The 15,523-nt window shown below is 36.4% G+C and overlaps 1 protein-coding gene across 1 annotated transcript in view; it reads right to left on the bottom strand.

Annotated features, from left to right (window-relative positions):
* Lrp1b (LDL receptor related protein 1B) overlaps positions 1–15,523 on the bottom strand; it is a 2,166,816-nt gene that overhangs the window by 895,762 nt on the left and 1,255,531 nt on the right. The window contains exons 13-15 of the mRNA XM_008825194.2: positions 10,779–10,998; positions 8,626–8,815; positions 3,235–3,357 (exon numbers count right to left, since the gene is read on the bottom strand). Of these exons, the coding sequence (XP_008823416.1) occupies positions 3,235–3,357; positions 8,626–8,815; positions 10,779–10,998 (533 nt within the window). The remainder of the gene's footprint in view (positions 1–3,234; positions 3,358–8,625; positions 8,816–10,778; positions 10,999–15,523) is intronic.

Here is a 15,523-nt window from a genome sequence, read left to right as displayed (position 1 = left end):
GAAACTGTAATAATGTGTATGAAAACACTTTGTATTCTTTAAAAAATTAGTAACTATGCTATGTTTCAAAGAAACCTAGGCAGTTTGCATGTGTTATTTAAAGACAGAGATAGGGATTTAACAGGCAAATATAACAATTAGTTCTGAAATGAGGAGTTATTTTTGCATAATGATTCGACATTTTTCAATGTGAAAAGAATAGACAAAATTACCTTTCTTTTCCCTTGGGTTTGCCTTATTTATCCATGAATTAGAGATACTAGAAAGAAACCAACAGTTTCAGAAAAATTTCTTCTAATTTACTGTATATGATTATACACTGGTAAATTCTGATAACAAATTTCTTAACATCAGGTTTGTAATAAACACTGAATATAATATATTTTCCTTACAAGCCAAAAACAACCAGATTTTTATTTTCATAGAGACACCCAGTGATACCCTGAAGTGATCAGAAATAAACACTCTTATCTTTTTGGTGTCTTGATTCCCATAGATGTGCTTCATGTCTGGAACATTCCAAGTGCCGCTGAAGTGAGTGGTCAGCTAGAGTCTTTTAAGATATTTGTATCACTGGCTTCGAAGAAGCTAATGAACATGTTTTGTTTTCATTTAGTTTGGCAGTTATAGCAAGAGAAGTACTACATAAAGCAGAGTATGGGATCAAAGTCCAGAGTCAAAATGAAGAGAAGCTTCTAGTCACTATTGCAGACAAACAATATTCAAGACTTATTTACAGCTTTTGAGAAAGTGGCAGGGACATTTCTAATACAGTACAGTACCCCCAAATGCCTTTTTCTTCTAATATTTAAACATAGTTAATCTTGGTGAAATAAATATGAAGTGCAAACTTGATTAAACAGGTGACATCTAACAATGAAGAATAGGAAAGTAGGTAAATAAGCAAAGGCAAATTTCAGCCTAAGGTGTTTATGGGAAGAAGAAAAGAAGCATTTGTCACTGACTACATGATGTACAAGATATGTCTAGGCTTGCTTTATGTGTACCTCTAGGGTGGCAGATACGTCTCCTCTCAGTTACAGAATTATTCTAATGCCTACAGCCCTAGGAGAGGGACAATGTTGTGTCCAGTGAATCTCTTACTCCACATTCCACTTGCAGTGTAGGAAGGGAGCAAACTTTGAACTCACAATAGATGAAGAACTGATTCTTAACCAACCACACATATATTTTGAGTCATGAGAAGGTATATAGAAATAAAAAAATTATATAATAACTACAGTTTATTAAAGTATTGATGAAGTTCCTGGCACGAGTCTGCTTTTAGATTGTTCTGTGGTATTTCCTTTCCCTTTGTTTCCTGTGTATCCAAGTTCATATTTTATTTCTGCTTATCTCAGTGCTTATCCTAGCTGATTCTATGCTTATGTTTCCTATGATTTCCTATTTTGTCTTTTCTATATGCTGTCTTTTACTTTATTAATCTTTTCTATATTCATACCAATGTAGATTTAATTAAAAAGCAATCTATAAGTTCTTAATTGAGCATAAGAAAGAAGAAAACAGGAAACATAATTACAACGCAAATGATCCATATAATTATGATCCACATAATTCAAATTAAGGCACTAATTATAAAGTTTCATGCTAAAATGCAATTTTGATGTTAATATCTGATAAATACACCAATATACCTCCCCTTGATTTCCTATGATGAAAAAAAAAAAAACAAAGTTACAAGATCTCTAAGAGTTTGGGCTCCTGATCATTCTATAGATGATAGTGTCCCAGGAGGAATTTAACGTTGTACAAGTTCAACAAGATTAGATTTAGAGATTCATATAGGATACCCTTTGAGTTATGTAATTGAAAATTAGAAATCTGTCTGTCTTCAGGTAAGAAAATAGGTCTTTGACTTCTGCAGTGAAGACTATAAGTCTATAAATCTGTAAATCTGTATCTATAAAAAAAAAGAAGAGGAGGAGGAGGAGAAATCATTTTCAGTACTATCTCCCATCTTGAGAGAGTCTATCAATGCAACAAACATTAAGAGAGTATCTGATGGAATCGTGTGTGTGTGTGTGTGTGTGTGTGTGTGTGTGTGTGTCTGTGCCTATGTGTGCCTATTTGTGTCAGTGTGTCATATGTGTGTATATGTGTGCTTTATTCAATCTTCTCAAAATGTCAGAATTATCTATTTAGGTCAATAGAAGGTCCTGTATTATGACAGAAAACCATAACTAAGTGAATCCTTGATAAGAATATTATATTGTCACACCTTTGCTGCCAGTGACTTAGGTGAAATTAAGCCCAGAAAGCCATATGACCCAATTTCAGTTGTTGAAAAGCATGCTTACTACCTGTCTGTTGGAAAACGATGGGTTTTGATAAGTCTCTTCTCATAAACAGCAACAAAATAGGAACAAAAGCGTAATACTTGTAACAAAGAAAGAGAAGCCATCATCTCGTGACTCTGTAATCATATCAACCAACTCCTTATCCTAATCCTTCATCTCTTCATATACATACATACATACATACATACATACATACATACATGCATCTTATTAGCTTCATTTCTCTTGGGTCTCTATTGGCGAGCCTTATGACACAATTTGAGATTTAAGTCATTCCAAAAGCTTTGCTTTAGTAATCAATACATGCATAATATTATGGCTATTATTGTGATTAAGAGACAATTTAGGGTAGAAAATCACCTTGGAATATTAAGTGCAGTACAATGTGAGCAAAAGCCAATAAAATTGTCTTTAATTCAAATCAACCAGTCCAGTTAATTCTCTGCTTTCTTGGTGTTTGAATTCCTTAGAAGTCTATTTTTAGCCTCCCTCCTTTCTCTTTACCTCCAGTAACATATATTTGACCTGATAAGCCATCTAGTCATTTTAAGGCAAACAATCGTCATGTAACATCTGTTTAATTAATAAATATGTGGTTTCAGTTGCAACTGCTGAAGGTTAGACTGATATGTGATATCAAGATAGATTTATTTCTGTGACATAGACATATTTAAATGTTCTACTGAATTACAAGCAGCAAGATAGGACAATATGCAGTATTACATCTTTACCATTGTTCCCTTTGTGTTAGGAACTGAGTCACCTAATAAAGTTTAGAAAGGAATTACATCAAAGCAATCGTGTGAATTCCTCCTTGCAAGTTTGATTTTTAATCCAGCTAAATCCATTTATTTTTTATCTTCATGGTGGGAAAAAGCCCACACTCACAATGGGTATGACAAGAAATGAAGCTTACATGTGCAACTTGTCCCATTTTCATCCAAAAGCTGGTTGTCAGCACAAGCACACACTCGGCCTGCTGGAATGGCCAAGCACAGCATGCTGCATCCCCCATTGTTTATGCGGCACATATTGTCACCTGCAGAAGAAGAGAAAAGAATTTGTCACAGAACTCAGATTCCAACTGAGGTTAGCCAGCTGAAGTTTATGAAGGTTTTTGAAATAATTTATTTTGAAGGCTGTGCTACCCAGGATGCCTTTGAACTCTGTCTTCCTGCATTTGCCACCTGAGTGCTGGGATTGCAGGTGTGTGCCACCACACTGAGCTTCAGGCATACCTTCTTCCCATGAGATGTACATAGGCATAAACACATGCACAGATGTGTTGTATAGATTCCATGTTCATGAATGCTGTCAACATTCTTTCTGAATAGAAATGGCATTCAGAAACATTTAAGAATGTACGTTGCTTTGGAATTTAAGAACATTCCAAAATGCTCTTTGGCATTTGGAATGTATGTTGGCTGGAGAAGGTCTGGGTGCTAAGTCTAAGTGCCTACGAACCAGGGGCCAAGGAGGTCGACTTGTGTCTAATTTGGACATTACCCCAGATTATTCTCACAGCAGTGAGCCTGAGTTCTTTGAGACGTAGAACATTACTCTTGAAATGTAAAAGTAGAGCCCCATTGAATACGCAAGCACATGTGATAGGACAGGAGGATGTTTTCTACTGGGTAATAAGTATACTGGCATGTGAGTGTGCTGGGGCTTCCAAGAGTCATAAGCTATCGGTGAATCTTTAGAATGAGAAGCTTGCTGGTATCAGGAAATATACAGCATACACTAGCAAAAGCATTGGACCAGAGGACTTGAAAAACAGACGTATTGATGAAGCACAAAAAAAGTGTAATTTATGAAGATGTTATTCATGAACCTACGTGAAACACTCATAGTAAATCTCAGACAATACCAAAGGCTGGGGATATGGTTTATAAAAGTTGAGCTAAAACAAAATAAATTTTATCAGAATTTTGACATCACTTATTTTTCATGTTTTGGCCTTAGCCTTAGCCTTTAATGGCTGTACTATCCCTCCAGCCCAGACATCACTTATTCTTACAAATTGAAAAAACAATTAAGAAAATGTACTCTGGGGGCTGGAGCAAATGATTAGCAGTTAAGAGCACTGGCCGCTCTTGCAGAGGACCCGAGTTGGATTCGCAGCATCCACATGGCTGCTAACAACCTTCTGTAACTCCAGTTCCAGGGAATCTGATGCCCTTTTCTGATCTTTGCTGTCATTACGCACACATGGTGCATTTAGATACATGAATGCAAATTAGTTGCACATATAAAATTAAATAAATAAGTAAATGTTAAAAGAAAATGTACTGTCAAGGAGTAGGGGCTCTTTCCTGTCATCTCAGCACTTGGGAGACAGTGATAAGAAGACTATTGTGAGTTCCAGGTCAGCCTGGGAACACAGTAAACCCCAGGACCGCATGAAAAGTCAGGTAAGAGGGTAGGTAGGAGGGAGTAAGGAAGGAGGAGGGAAGGAAGGAGGGAGGGAGAAGGAAAGAGAGACAAAGGAAGAAAGGGAAAGGTGAAAGGAGACAGAATTGGAGAGAGACAGAGACAGGGACAGGGACAGAGAGACAGAGAAAATCTAGCTACAGAGTTCTATCTCAGTTCAACTTATATAGAACTGTTAAACACTTGCAGTGCAGTTGTCAGAGTGATTATCAGGTCATCTTATAGCTACCCTTTTAAGGTATCAATATATACAATGTTTTATTATATTAGAAGTAAAACATTTAACACTAGGAGCTTTAATTACGTGAGCCACAAATATTAAATGACTAAGCATAAATTAATAGTTAAAGTGTAAGTGTCGATAATATGACTTAATTAACAATTTGGGTTAGTACTTTGTGAAGCAAGGGATAGAATTTCCATGGAGAGCACTGTGAGAAAAGGCCCCCACTCTGGTGCTATATGCCACAAATACCCCACAAATATATCTATATCTAGATAGATAGATAGATAGATAGATAGATAGATAGATAGACAGATAGATAGATGACAGATAGATAGATAGCTAGTAGAGATGATAAATAGAAAGTGTGTGTGTGTGTGTGTGTGTGTGTGTGTGTGTGTGTGCTCAATGCAAACTCAAGCTAGAGAAAAGCCCAGCATGGAAGTGTGACAATGAGTAAGAAGTCCCAACTTTAGCTGAGGAACTATTGGCAGCTTATCTCTACTAGGTAAGAGAGAGTTGTTCTTATTTAAGGGACACCTGGGGACACAAATTTGACTCAATAGACCTTAAAAGATATGACAGAATTCATGAAATCTGGAGAGGGATCCTTTGGAGGAGTTGCAAATATGGGAGGGGGTTCTAAATATAATCAAGATTTATTGTATGAAATGTGCAAAAATTCAATTAAACCGTTTTTAAAAACACACTTCAAAGCTAAGGCAGAGAATAATTCATGCAGTTGCATCCATATCTAAGCTTAGGGAGGTGATTATTAATCTTAGCTCAGGCTTCTTCTAATAGGAATGTAGAAATGTTTCAAGCAGTTTCCAGACACAGCCATGCTTATTCAATTATTTTGGTATAAAAAAGGTATAACTTTACATGGCACTCAGGCTCTCTCTGCATATTCACAATATGTACAGCATTAAATTGCATATTCAACATTTAGTAGCATCCATACTTCAGAAAATTAAGATTAATTCACAATATTTTGGAGAATACATGATTGAAACAGTGAGAATTAAGAAACTTCTGACTACATCCAATATATTTTGTTTTAAAGGTATATGCTAAATATACATTTAAATCAATGGCATGCTGTATATTCACATTGAATAAGAATTTTCAGTATTTAGAGAGATTACCATGATTCAAAGTTTGAATTACATTCCCTTTATTTGAATATTACATACTGAAAATGATGAGCCAGTATTTGGACTGCTTTAATAGAAATTCAAAAGTTAAATTAATGAGAATAATTCCCTCTCTGTCATGAGAAGGGCCTGGATTTCTCTATTTTAACATCCCAGTGTATTTCTGATAAAGATGGAGATCATGAGATAGTGTTGCTTGATGTCATAACTTGTACATATTTCATATAAAATTATCTGCAAAACATGATGAAATAACTGCTTTTCAAACACACTGTTAAAATTTGGTTATAACTCTCAAGGGAACCGGTCACTAATGTATTCATATCCCCATGCACAAAATCCATACGGCACCCATCTCAGAGCTGGTTGCCTTATGTTACCTTTAAGCTAATATAACTCATTTTTTATAATATTTATCTAGATTTTATCTCATTTGCAAGAAGGACTGCTCAATATCTCAATGTCCCAATAATACATCCAATATGTCAAAGTGATAAGTAACTCTTACTAAAATTATTTTGTCTTGATAATTGCAATTATCGTTCTTAATAAAAAAAAATAAGATTTTTGTTTAAATTCATGTTCTTAAATTTTAACTTATTTGCATAAGCTAAAATAAAGTTCAATTAGCAAGGACAAAAAGTTTTTTGGTTTTTTTTTTGGTCTTTTTGAGACAGGGTCTCCCTGTAGTCCCAGCTGTCCTGGAACTCACTATGTAGACCAGGCTGGCCTTGAACTCACAGAAAGATTTTTTTTTTTAATATTTCTAAAATACAGTTAGAGGTTAACTTACCTTGGTAACAAATGCATTAAAAATTCAAATAGGAAATAAAAATACATGAATAGCAACTTTCACTGTCCAGTTCAAGATAGTGTTTGTTCTTGGATAAAAATATTTCTATTCCTCCCAATTGTTCCAGAATTAGAATTACTGTATTAGTGCATGGCATGGAGAGTTTTTGAAGAACAGTTGAGTGAATTAAGCTTAAAAGCTTCATAGTTAGCAATGTGGATGACAAGAACAACAGTTTCTCAGGTAAGTACAAGTTTCCAGTGCATGGGTAGACATAGACAGAAGAGAAAGGAGGGGATGGTAGGGGAGGGGAAGAAAGAGAAGGGAGAGGAGGGAGAGGAGGTGGAGGGGGAGAGGACGGAGGGCGGTGCTGTGAAGAAGTGTGACTGGTACGAATGTGACCAGTCATTAGCCTATGCTCTATCCAGGCAACATTGTCCATTCCTCATATGTTGTCCACATCCTATTACAATTAATATCATTTTTGTATTTCTTAAAGATCATTTACTCTTGAATTACTAATTAAAATTTAACATTTCATGCACTGTCATGATTTTTATAAAATTGCATTTGCATTTCAATGAACAATTTTAATAGGTTGTAAAAGATTGAGGCTCTGGAATGAAATAATGTACTTTAAGACAACAAATGCAGTTCAAATATCTTCAAAAGCTCTTATTGCTGTATGAATCCATATTGACAATATATGTATCAGAAAACTGAGGACGTAATTTAATCATCCTAAATTTATTAAAATGTATGCTCATTAAATTTTTACAACTATATCTGAATAAATGGGATAGCAAGTATTTAAACTCATAAAAAATCTACTACACAATTCACTAAGCTTTTTCTCTGCTAAATATCTAAGTTATGAGCCATGATAATTGTAGCATAATAAATATTAATAACATGAAAATAAAACAGAACATTATTATCTGTTATAACACGAATATTGTTGTAGACTGTTACAATTCAAATCATCTAAAATAACCACACATCCTTTAAATACACATAGAGCTAGATCAGATGACTCTACCAACATTGTTTTTAAAATAGCATTTTTGTGTCTGTAATGCACGTTTTTCGATTATTCATGTCTTCCTCTTAAAGCAAGTCAGTTTTTCTCAGTGCTCACTGTACTGCTTTTTGATAACAATTTGTTTTGAATAAAGAAGAACATTTTGGAGCCTAGAGAGATGACTTAGTGGTTAAGAGCAAATACTGCTCTAGCAGAGGACTAGGGCTTGGATCCCAGCACCCACCTGAGAACTCATAACAGCCTGGAACATCAGTTCCAGGGGATCAGACACTCTCTCCTGGTCTCTGAAGGCTGCTGCTTACACATGCTGCACATTAATCCACACAGGCTCACACACATACACATATATTTAAAAGAAAAATAAATTTTAAAGAGAAGAACATTTTTTCAGCAAAACTGAAATGAAATAAAAAAGGTATGCTTGGGAAAACCTGGGATTTCTATCAAATAGAATCCTCTAAGTTGCTCAATCAGGCTCTTAAAACCATAAGAAAGACATTTTTCTGATAACTAACTTTTAAAATTTGATTGAGTCTAGAGTGAGCTGGACATACACTCTTAATAAAACCATTAACATTGTCAAAGTAGAGCATTCAGCAACCACAGTGAAGAATTATTATATGTGCAACTGAGAAGCAGCATCATCCGGTTTCTAATACCTTGTTGCTTTCGTGGATCATAAATCTGAAGTCCAAACAGGGGAGGTCTTTCGTGCCTCAGTAACGTTACTTCACTGGTTATCAAATCTAGTTGAAAAATGGAACCATTCATGTAATCAGTCCAGAAAACATACTTCCCATGGTGTGACAATCCAAAAGGATGGTTCAACTCTTTTCCACTGTAAACAATCTGCAAAATTAGACACAATGTGAGCAATGAAAACTACCTTCACAGACATAGCTATTTAAAGACAGTAATATTCACATAAGCATACCAGATAAGGCTCCAACTGAAGTCTTAACTTATACTTTCTCTGAATATAGATTTTCAAATGGGATTTTGCAATGAGAGCATATTTTTCTGGGGTTTTGGAATGGAATTTATATGAAACAGTCTAAACATCTGTTCACATTTTCTCATTAATAACACTATATATATGATCAAGGATGCAAGCATCAAAATGACTTTGCCTAACTTTCATCCATCTTTTATAAAGTTGGGCTGAATAATTGTTGTGCACATGCACACACATAGACAGACACACACATGTGTTGTTCATCCAATAGCCATGTAGAAGGAAATACTTGACTGGAACTCTGAATGGTGTTTCCGGCAGTTTTCTAGGTCAATTGGGCCAATAAAAATTGGAAAAAAAAATAGAAAATGGCAGGAAAGGAATAAATATTTTAATTGCAGAGATAGAAGCAGATGGTCTACATAAAGCTGATTTAAGTTTGAGTTTGATTATTTTCATGCATTCCTTTATAGTCTGCGTATGATGTGCTAATGTTGAAATGAAGACATCATGTGATGAAGATTCAAGTCTTGCTGCACATAGAGATTATAGAAGGGGAGTACATTAGACTTCAAATAATGACCCCACTTTTTTAATCCTTTCACCATCTATAAAATCGTTTTGTATGTTATATGAAAGCAACTTTATTACTTCAATTTATATTGGTGAATCAAAGAACTTGTCTATATAATTTAAGAGTAAATCTCAAATTGTGCACCTTTAAAATAATTATTTGATTAAATTATCATATACTGAAAATTTGAGATAATATAGCATAGGCTAAATTGACAGCCATGAATGTGTGTGTGCATAATTTGATTATATATTGTATATATACTAACATTTTCATTTTCAAAGGAATCATAAATATTTAATTAGTACATGGTAAATACATGACATCAGATTAAATCTCAGTAGGATTTATTTTTCTGGGGAAAACGTTTTCAGCTCCATTTGAGTTAACCCATGACTGAAACAGTCTTACCTGATTGAAGTACTAGTCATTTCTCAGAAAGAATACATAATGAATAGGCTTAACCCACTCTTCAGTATTTTATTCCAGAAAGGATGAAAGTGTAATCACAATGGAAGCATTCTGGAAATGTCTAACTTTCTACTTCTTCACCATTTACCTCACAGCTGACACCACTACCCATTGTTGTGGGTGATTAGGTGATTCAAGACTAAGCACTGAAGTGATGTTTGGTCAGCTGTGCCTCTGTCTTACCCTCAACTACATAGTCCCTTAGTATTACTACACAATAGCAAATCATTTTATAATGATTCCAACAAATGAGGCAAATTCATCTTTATTCATACCCACCACTTTGAAGTTCAGCTCACCCCTACCACACATTTTAGTTTCAGAGACACCCAATTTTCTACTCAAAAATGCAGTATAATTATTTTCTCATAATGCATGCATTAAATTTCAGCTGCAAATATGGAATGTATTTAAATACAGTGGGGTTGTTTGGTCATAGAAAATCCATCAATAATGTAGAAAGGCTGCATTTAAAAACAGCTCTCCTATTTCGAGAGCTTCTTTTAAAAATTCCACAAATCCTGGCATTCCACAGTGAACTGGGTCTGGTCTCCAGGAAGCCAGTGCCAGCTGTACAGCTTAATGCTCAGCCTCCTTCAGCCACCCCATGGAGACTATTGGCAGCCACCTCAGAGGGGTAAAAATAAACTTGAAAGTATTTTTAACACAACACAACAAGGCTCTGTGGAATAAGCCCATGGCCAGACCAGCGGGGGCTATAGGCTGACCCTGTTTCAAACAAAAAAAAAAAAAACCCCAACAAAACAATAACAACAACAACAACAAAAAACCCAGCAGCATTTGTCTTTTACCTTTCTGTGAGTTCCATTCAGAAACACTTTTTCAATATGATCATAATAGGCATCACACCAGTATAATGTGTTGGTGTGAAAGTCCAGAGTTAAACCGTTTGGCCACAGCATCTTTGAAGTCACAAAGATCTGACGATTGAAGCCATCCATCCAAGCCTTCTCGATCCTTCCCACGCTGTCATCTATTTCATCTTCTTCCCAGTCTGTCCAATACATCCAACTAGGATGTGAAAAACAGGAGAGCATTGTGTTATCTCAACCAGCCACCATGTAAAGTGACACCTGCTCACATCTGGCACTTCCATAAGTCAATAACATTCTGAAATGTTCTCCCTAAATTATTAGCTGTCTGAACCAAAGTGAAGAGATGGAATAGAAATTTATTCCACTGCACCAGGCGTGGTAGACTCAATCAGAAAACCTTCTAGCACCAGACACCATCCATCCCCTAGACTCATGACAAAAAATGCCATGTGTTCATTAACATGACAGTAAGCACCAAACATCTATTTTCTTTAGTGTTGAAACACCAAATCTGCACCCTAACTTTTTTGAGGCATTATTGGTTTTAAATTTTGTTTACAAAATACATAAATTATTCTGTGACTAGAAAGTGGGTCAACTGACATGAGAACCCACACACAGTTAATGATCTACTTGGGACTTTATTTAAGCTCAGATGAATTAGTATATTTTAGACAGGCAGTTGGATTGCCTTTGTTTTAAAGGGCACAGTCACACTGGGTTTGTCTGGCTGGATCCAATTTTTCTTCCAGATGCAAATTATCTACGCTTTATTGCTGCTTATTATTACCCCAAACCCACAAAAGATGATTTAACTGCACATAAGTTTAGTAGCAGCAGGTTGACTGACCTTGAGATTTTGAGCTTTAATTTCTATCTCAAACAAAAACATGTGCTTTGAAAACAAATCTTTGTGTAAGCTATAACAGTGGGAAAGAGGGCCAGGAACTAATGTTCCAGTTCTCTCATGAATAAGGTTAAAACCCACCACATGTGTTATTCTGGGGTCATGTGAAAGTTTCCTGGTTATTAATTAAAATGAGGTTTCAGTTCAGGCACCTCGGACAGCTCTCTGAAATCCCAAAGCTTTTCTAAGCCTTAAGAGGCACCCCAACGTCTCTACCTCCCACATCCTTTGACCCTAAGGAAGTTTTGATGTGATTTGAGTAAAATTTGTATACAGGAATACAATTTTACAAGTGTTCAAACTGAAAGATTTTTATAAACAATTGAAAATTTGCTCTCCATTTTTTCATATCATTTAAGCTCTTTTAAATTCTCTTAACATTTCAGAACTTTGTTGATTTGCCTGTTGAGACTAGATGGGGGGAGTATTGACCTGTGGGTTGGCTTGGCAGTGTTCACTGATCTAGACTCATTTCCTACATGGGCATTCACTGTCTCAACAACTTAGGAACCAACAGAACAGACACCCCATTCTCTCTAATTCCATATAGGCACAGATACTTGATTTCTCTATATAAATCAATCATATGGAATAAAGAACATGGTACTTCATTTTTAATGACATTTTCTTAAAATCATTCTATTCACTTACTTAAAGCAGTTTTATTCTCCTTGATGAATTACAGGTTGTTGAAATTTTTAAAAATTTTATTTATTATTCTTATATTATGTATATGAGTGTGTGTCCTGCATGTGCATAAGTGCATCCATGTCACAAGGGGGCATTGGAGCATTGGATTCCCTTAGTACTGGAGATACAGATGGTAATTAGCCACCAGGTGGGTTCTGGGAATCAAACCCAGGTCCTCTGCATGATCAACCAATGCTCTTAGCTACTAAGCCATCTCACCAGCCCCCAGGTTGTTGAAATTTTGATAATCTCACATTTTATCTGTTATTTATGATGCATTCTTGATTGTGAATCAAATATACCCATGTACACACACACACACACACACACACACACACAAGATGGTACTCAACATTCCACATAAACTGAATGACTCTTGGTAGTCTATTGATGTTGTTTATTGTTTTGCTGTTTGAAGAAAGATTTGTTGTGACCTGATCCATTTATTACCTGTTTACTTTTAAATGGACAAAATATCAAAAATGTTTTTCTTTTTCCATATTTATGACTAAGTTTTAAAGTTACCATACAACATAATGAGTATGGTGATGGCATTTCAACACATCATGCCCTCTGCCCATACCCACCCCTCCCCCTTTGCTGATAGCATTCCTTCCCCCATAGTCCCATGTCTGCATTAACATTAAATGTATTTTACACCCTCTATGTTTCCTCAGCTCTCCCAATCTTTTTATGTTATCCTTTCTAATTTCAAGACACACACACACACACACACACACACACACACACTTATATGAGATAAAGTGTAGTATTTGTCTTTTCGAGTCCAACTTATTTTGTTTAACATAATGATCTTCAGTGCTATTCGTTTTCCTGGAAAAGTATTTCTCTAAGCAAGTGATACGCATCAGATAGAGCAAACATCAATGTCTGTGATAGCCTACATGCTTCATCATCTGTTTAAACATTAAAAGAACTTTATATTCAGTATAAAATGATTATTTTATTAAGTACATAAAATCTAAACATTGTGGCCTTTTTGGATACTAACCAATAGCTTCAGTTAATACAGATATAAAAATTAAACCTGCAACCTGTACTTTAGAGGGTCTCCCTATAGCCCCCACAGCCTGGAACTCACTACATAGAACAGGCTGGGTTTGATCGCACAGCTATCTGCCTGCTTCTGCCTTCAGGGTTTTGGGGTTAAAGGCATGTGTCACCATGCCTATTTTAAAATATAATTTCTTCATACATTCTATTCCCAACCTATCTACAGATAAGAATAAAAATAAGGTCTTCAGTTTTTTTGCAATGTTTTTAGTTCTTTTACAGTATTATTGAATGATATTGCATGTCTGCTAATTCCAATTAAACTTATAAATAAGAGATGGAAATATTCCTTATTCATAACTGTACTCTGAAATAGGAAACTTGGTTTTGTTAAGATTAATCATGCTCACACATGGAATTTCATTACTGAGTGGTGAATACTTGAAGTATTTAAATCCTTCAAAGCTTTCACTGTTGTGAAAGTAAAACTAATCTGTTTCCCATTGAAAACTTAATTTGACTTACTGCCGTTAGCTGGGAGGTGTAGTGCTATGGGATTGATTTAGGAGTTTAAGGATCCCGATTACAGGAAAATTGTACTCTGCTGGCATACATTACATAGCTGATGTCTGGAAAGTCAGAAATAGAGAGCTAGGATCTCTATTTGTGTGCCTGTGACGATGGAATTATTGGAAAGGAGTGAGTTCATTGCACTTATCGGCTCAGGGAACACGGTCTTTCTTTACATCTCCTCCTCCGGCTTCCCTGTTGCTGCCTGCCTAGTGGTTCAGTGTCTCCTGCTGCTGTAACCACTTTCCGGTCACAGTTCATTATGATTTAAAGGAAATTCTGGTTACTCAAATCGGTGGCTTTTCTCATGCCGCCCCACATTGCCATCAGTTGTTTTCCTAAATAGTGGATCTAAAAATGTGGCTTTTAGTCTCAAGCCCTTACAGTTAATCTGCCAGCTAAATACATCCAAACATCACCACATCGAAAAGTTCCTCATAGTTAAAACTTTATCTTACCATGCTCTTCATGCCGCTGCTCTGTATTTCATTAACACACACAGTATTTGTTTCATTATAGTATTTTCAAACAAAATTAGTTATTGTTAATTGTCTCTCCCTGTACTTCCCCATTGATTGACTTCCTCTTGAACCTCCACCCTCTACCCCTCCACATCCCACCCTCCCACATTCCACCTGACCCACCCAGCTCTGTGGAGCCTCATTTGTACTTCCATGGCACATTTGCTTTTTTTTTTTTTTTTTTGCCTCCTCTATCAAGTCTCTTTTTCTGTCTTGTAGTCTCCCACCTAGGTTTGTAGCCAATACCTGCACTTATCTCCACATATACGTATCACATAAAGATTCTGAGAGAACACATATTGTCAAGAACATGTGTCCCACAGGTGGCTGCTTCCTCCCAGGGGCGGGGCCTGCCGTGGGGGATGGACAACTGAGGGGCTGCTGGGAGCCATCTTGGGACGCAAGTGCAACCCGGGGTAGTGGGTAGCGGGTGGCGACAGGCGGGGAACACGCAGCGGGGCATATTCAAGGACAGAATAATTTGGCACTTATGGACCTGGGTCGAGACCGCTGGCCAGGCCTGGGCAAAAGCTAGTGATGACTGTGGGCAGTGCAGGGCCCAAACTAGGAGTGTAGAACGGCGGGGGGGGGGGGGGGGGGGGGGGGTGGAAGGCGCTCATTTCTTCGTAAGTGACTCTCCTCCCTCCCCTCAGGACCTCAGGACAGTAATAAATGCACGTAAAGATATGTTACACGGTTTGCCTGATAGCACAAGAGACCCCGAAAGAACTCTAGCTACAACACGAAATTTGTCTTTTGAAACAGTTACCTTGCCTAATATTTTCTAGTTCTATTGATTTTCCTGAACTTCTGGGATTTAATTCTTTTAACACTGAATATGTGTATATGTTCCACAATTCCATTGTCGATCTGTTGATGGACATCTAGGCTGTTTCTTCACTATTTTGAATAGAGAAGCAATCACCAGGAATGTGTACATATCTGCTATTCCACTTTATATATTTATATATGTTTGTGTGTGTGTGTGTGTGTGTGTGAGAGAGAGAGAGAGAGAGAGA

This window comes from Nannospalax galili, unplaced genomic scaffold (genome assembly GCF_000622305.1).
Source record: "Nannospalax galili isolate Female #2095 unplaced genomic scaffold, S.galili_v1.0 scaffold87, whole genome shotgun sequence".
Lineage (NCBI taxonomy): Eukaryota > Metazoa > Chordata > Mammalia > Rodentia > Spalacidae > Nannospalax > Nannospalax galili.
The sequence above is the reverse complement of the archived record's forward strand: the minus strand, read 5'-3'. Positions and strand labels throughout refer to the sequence as shown.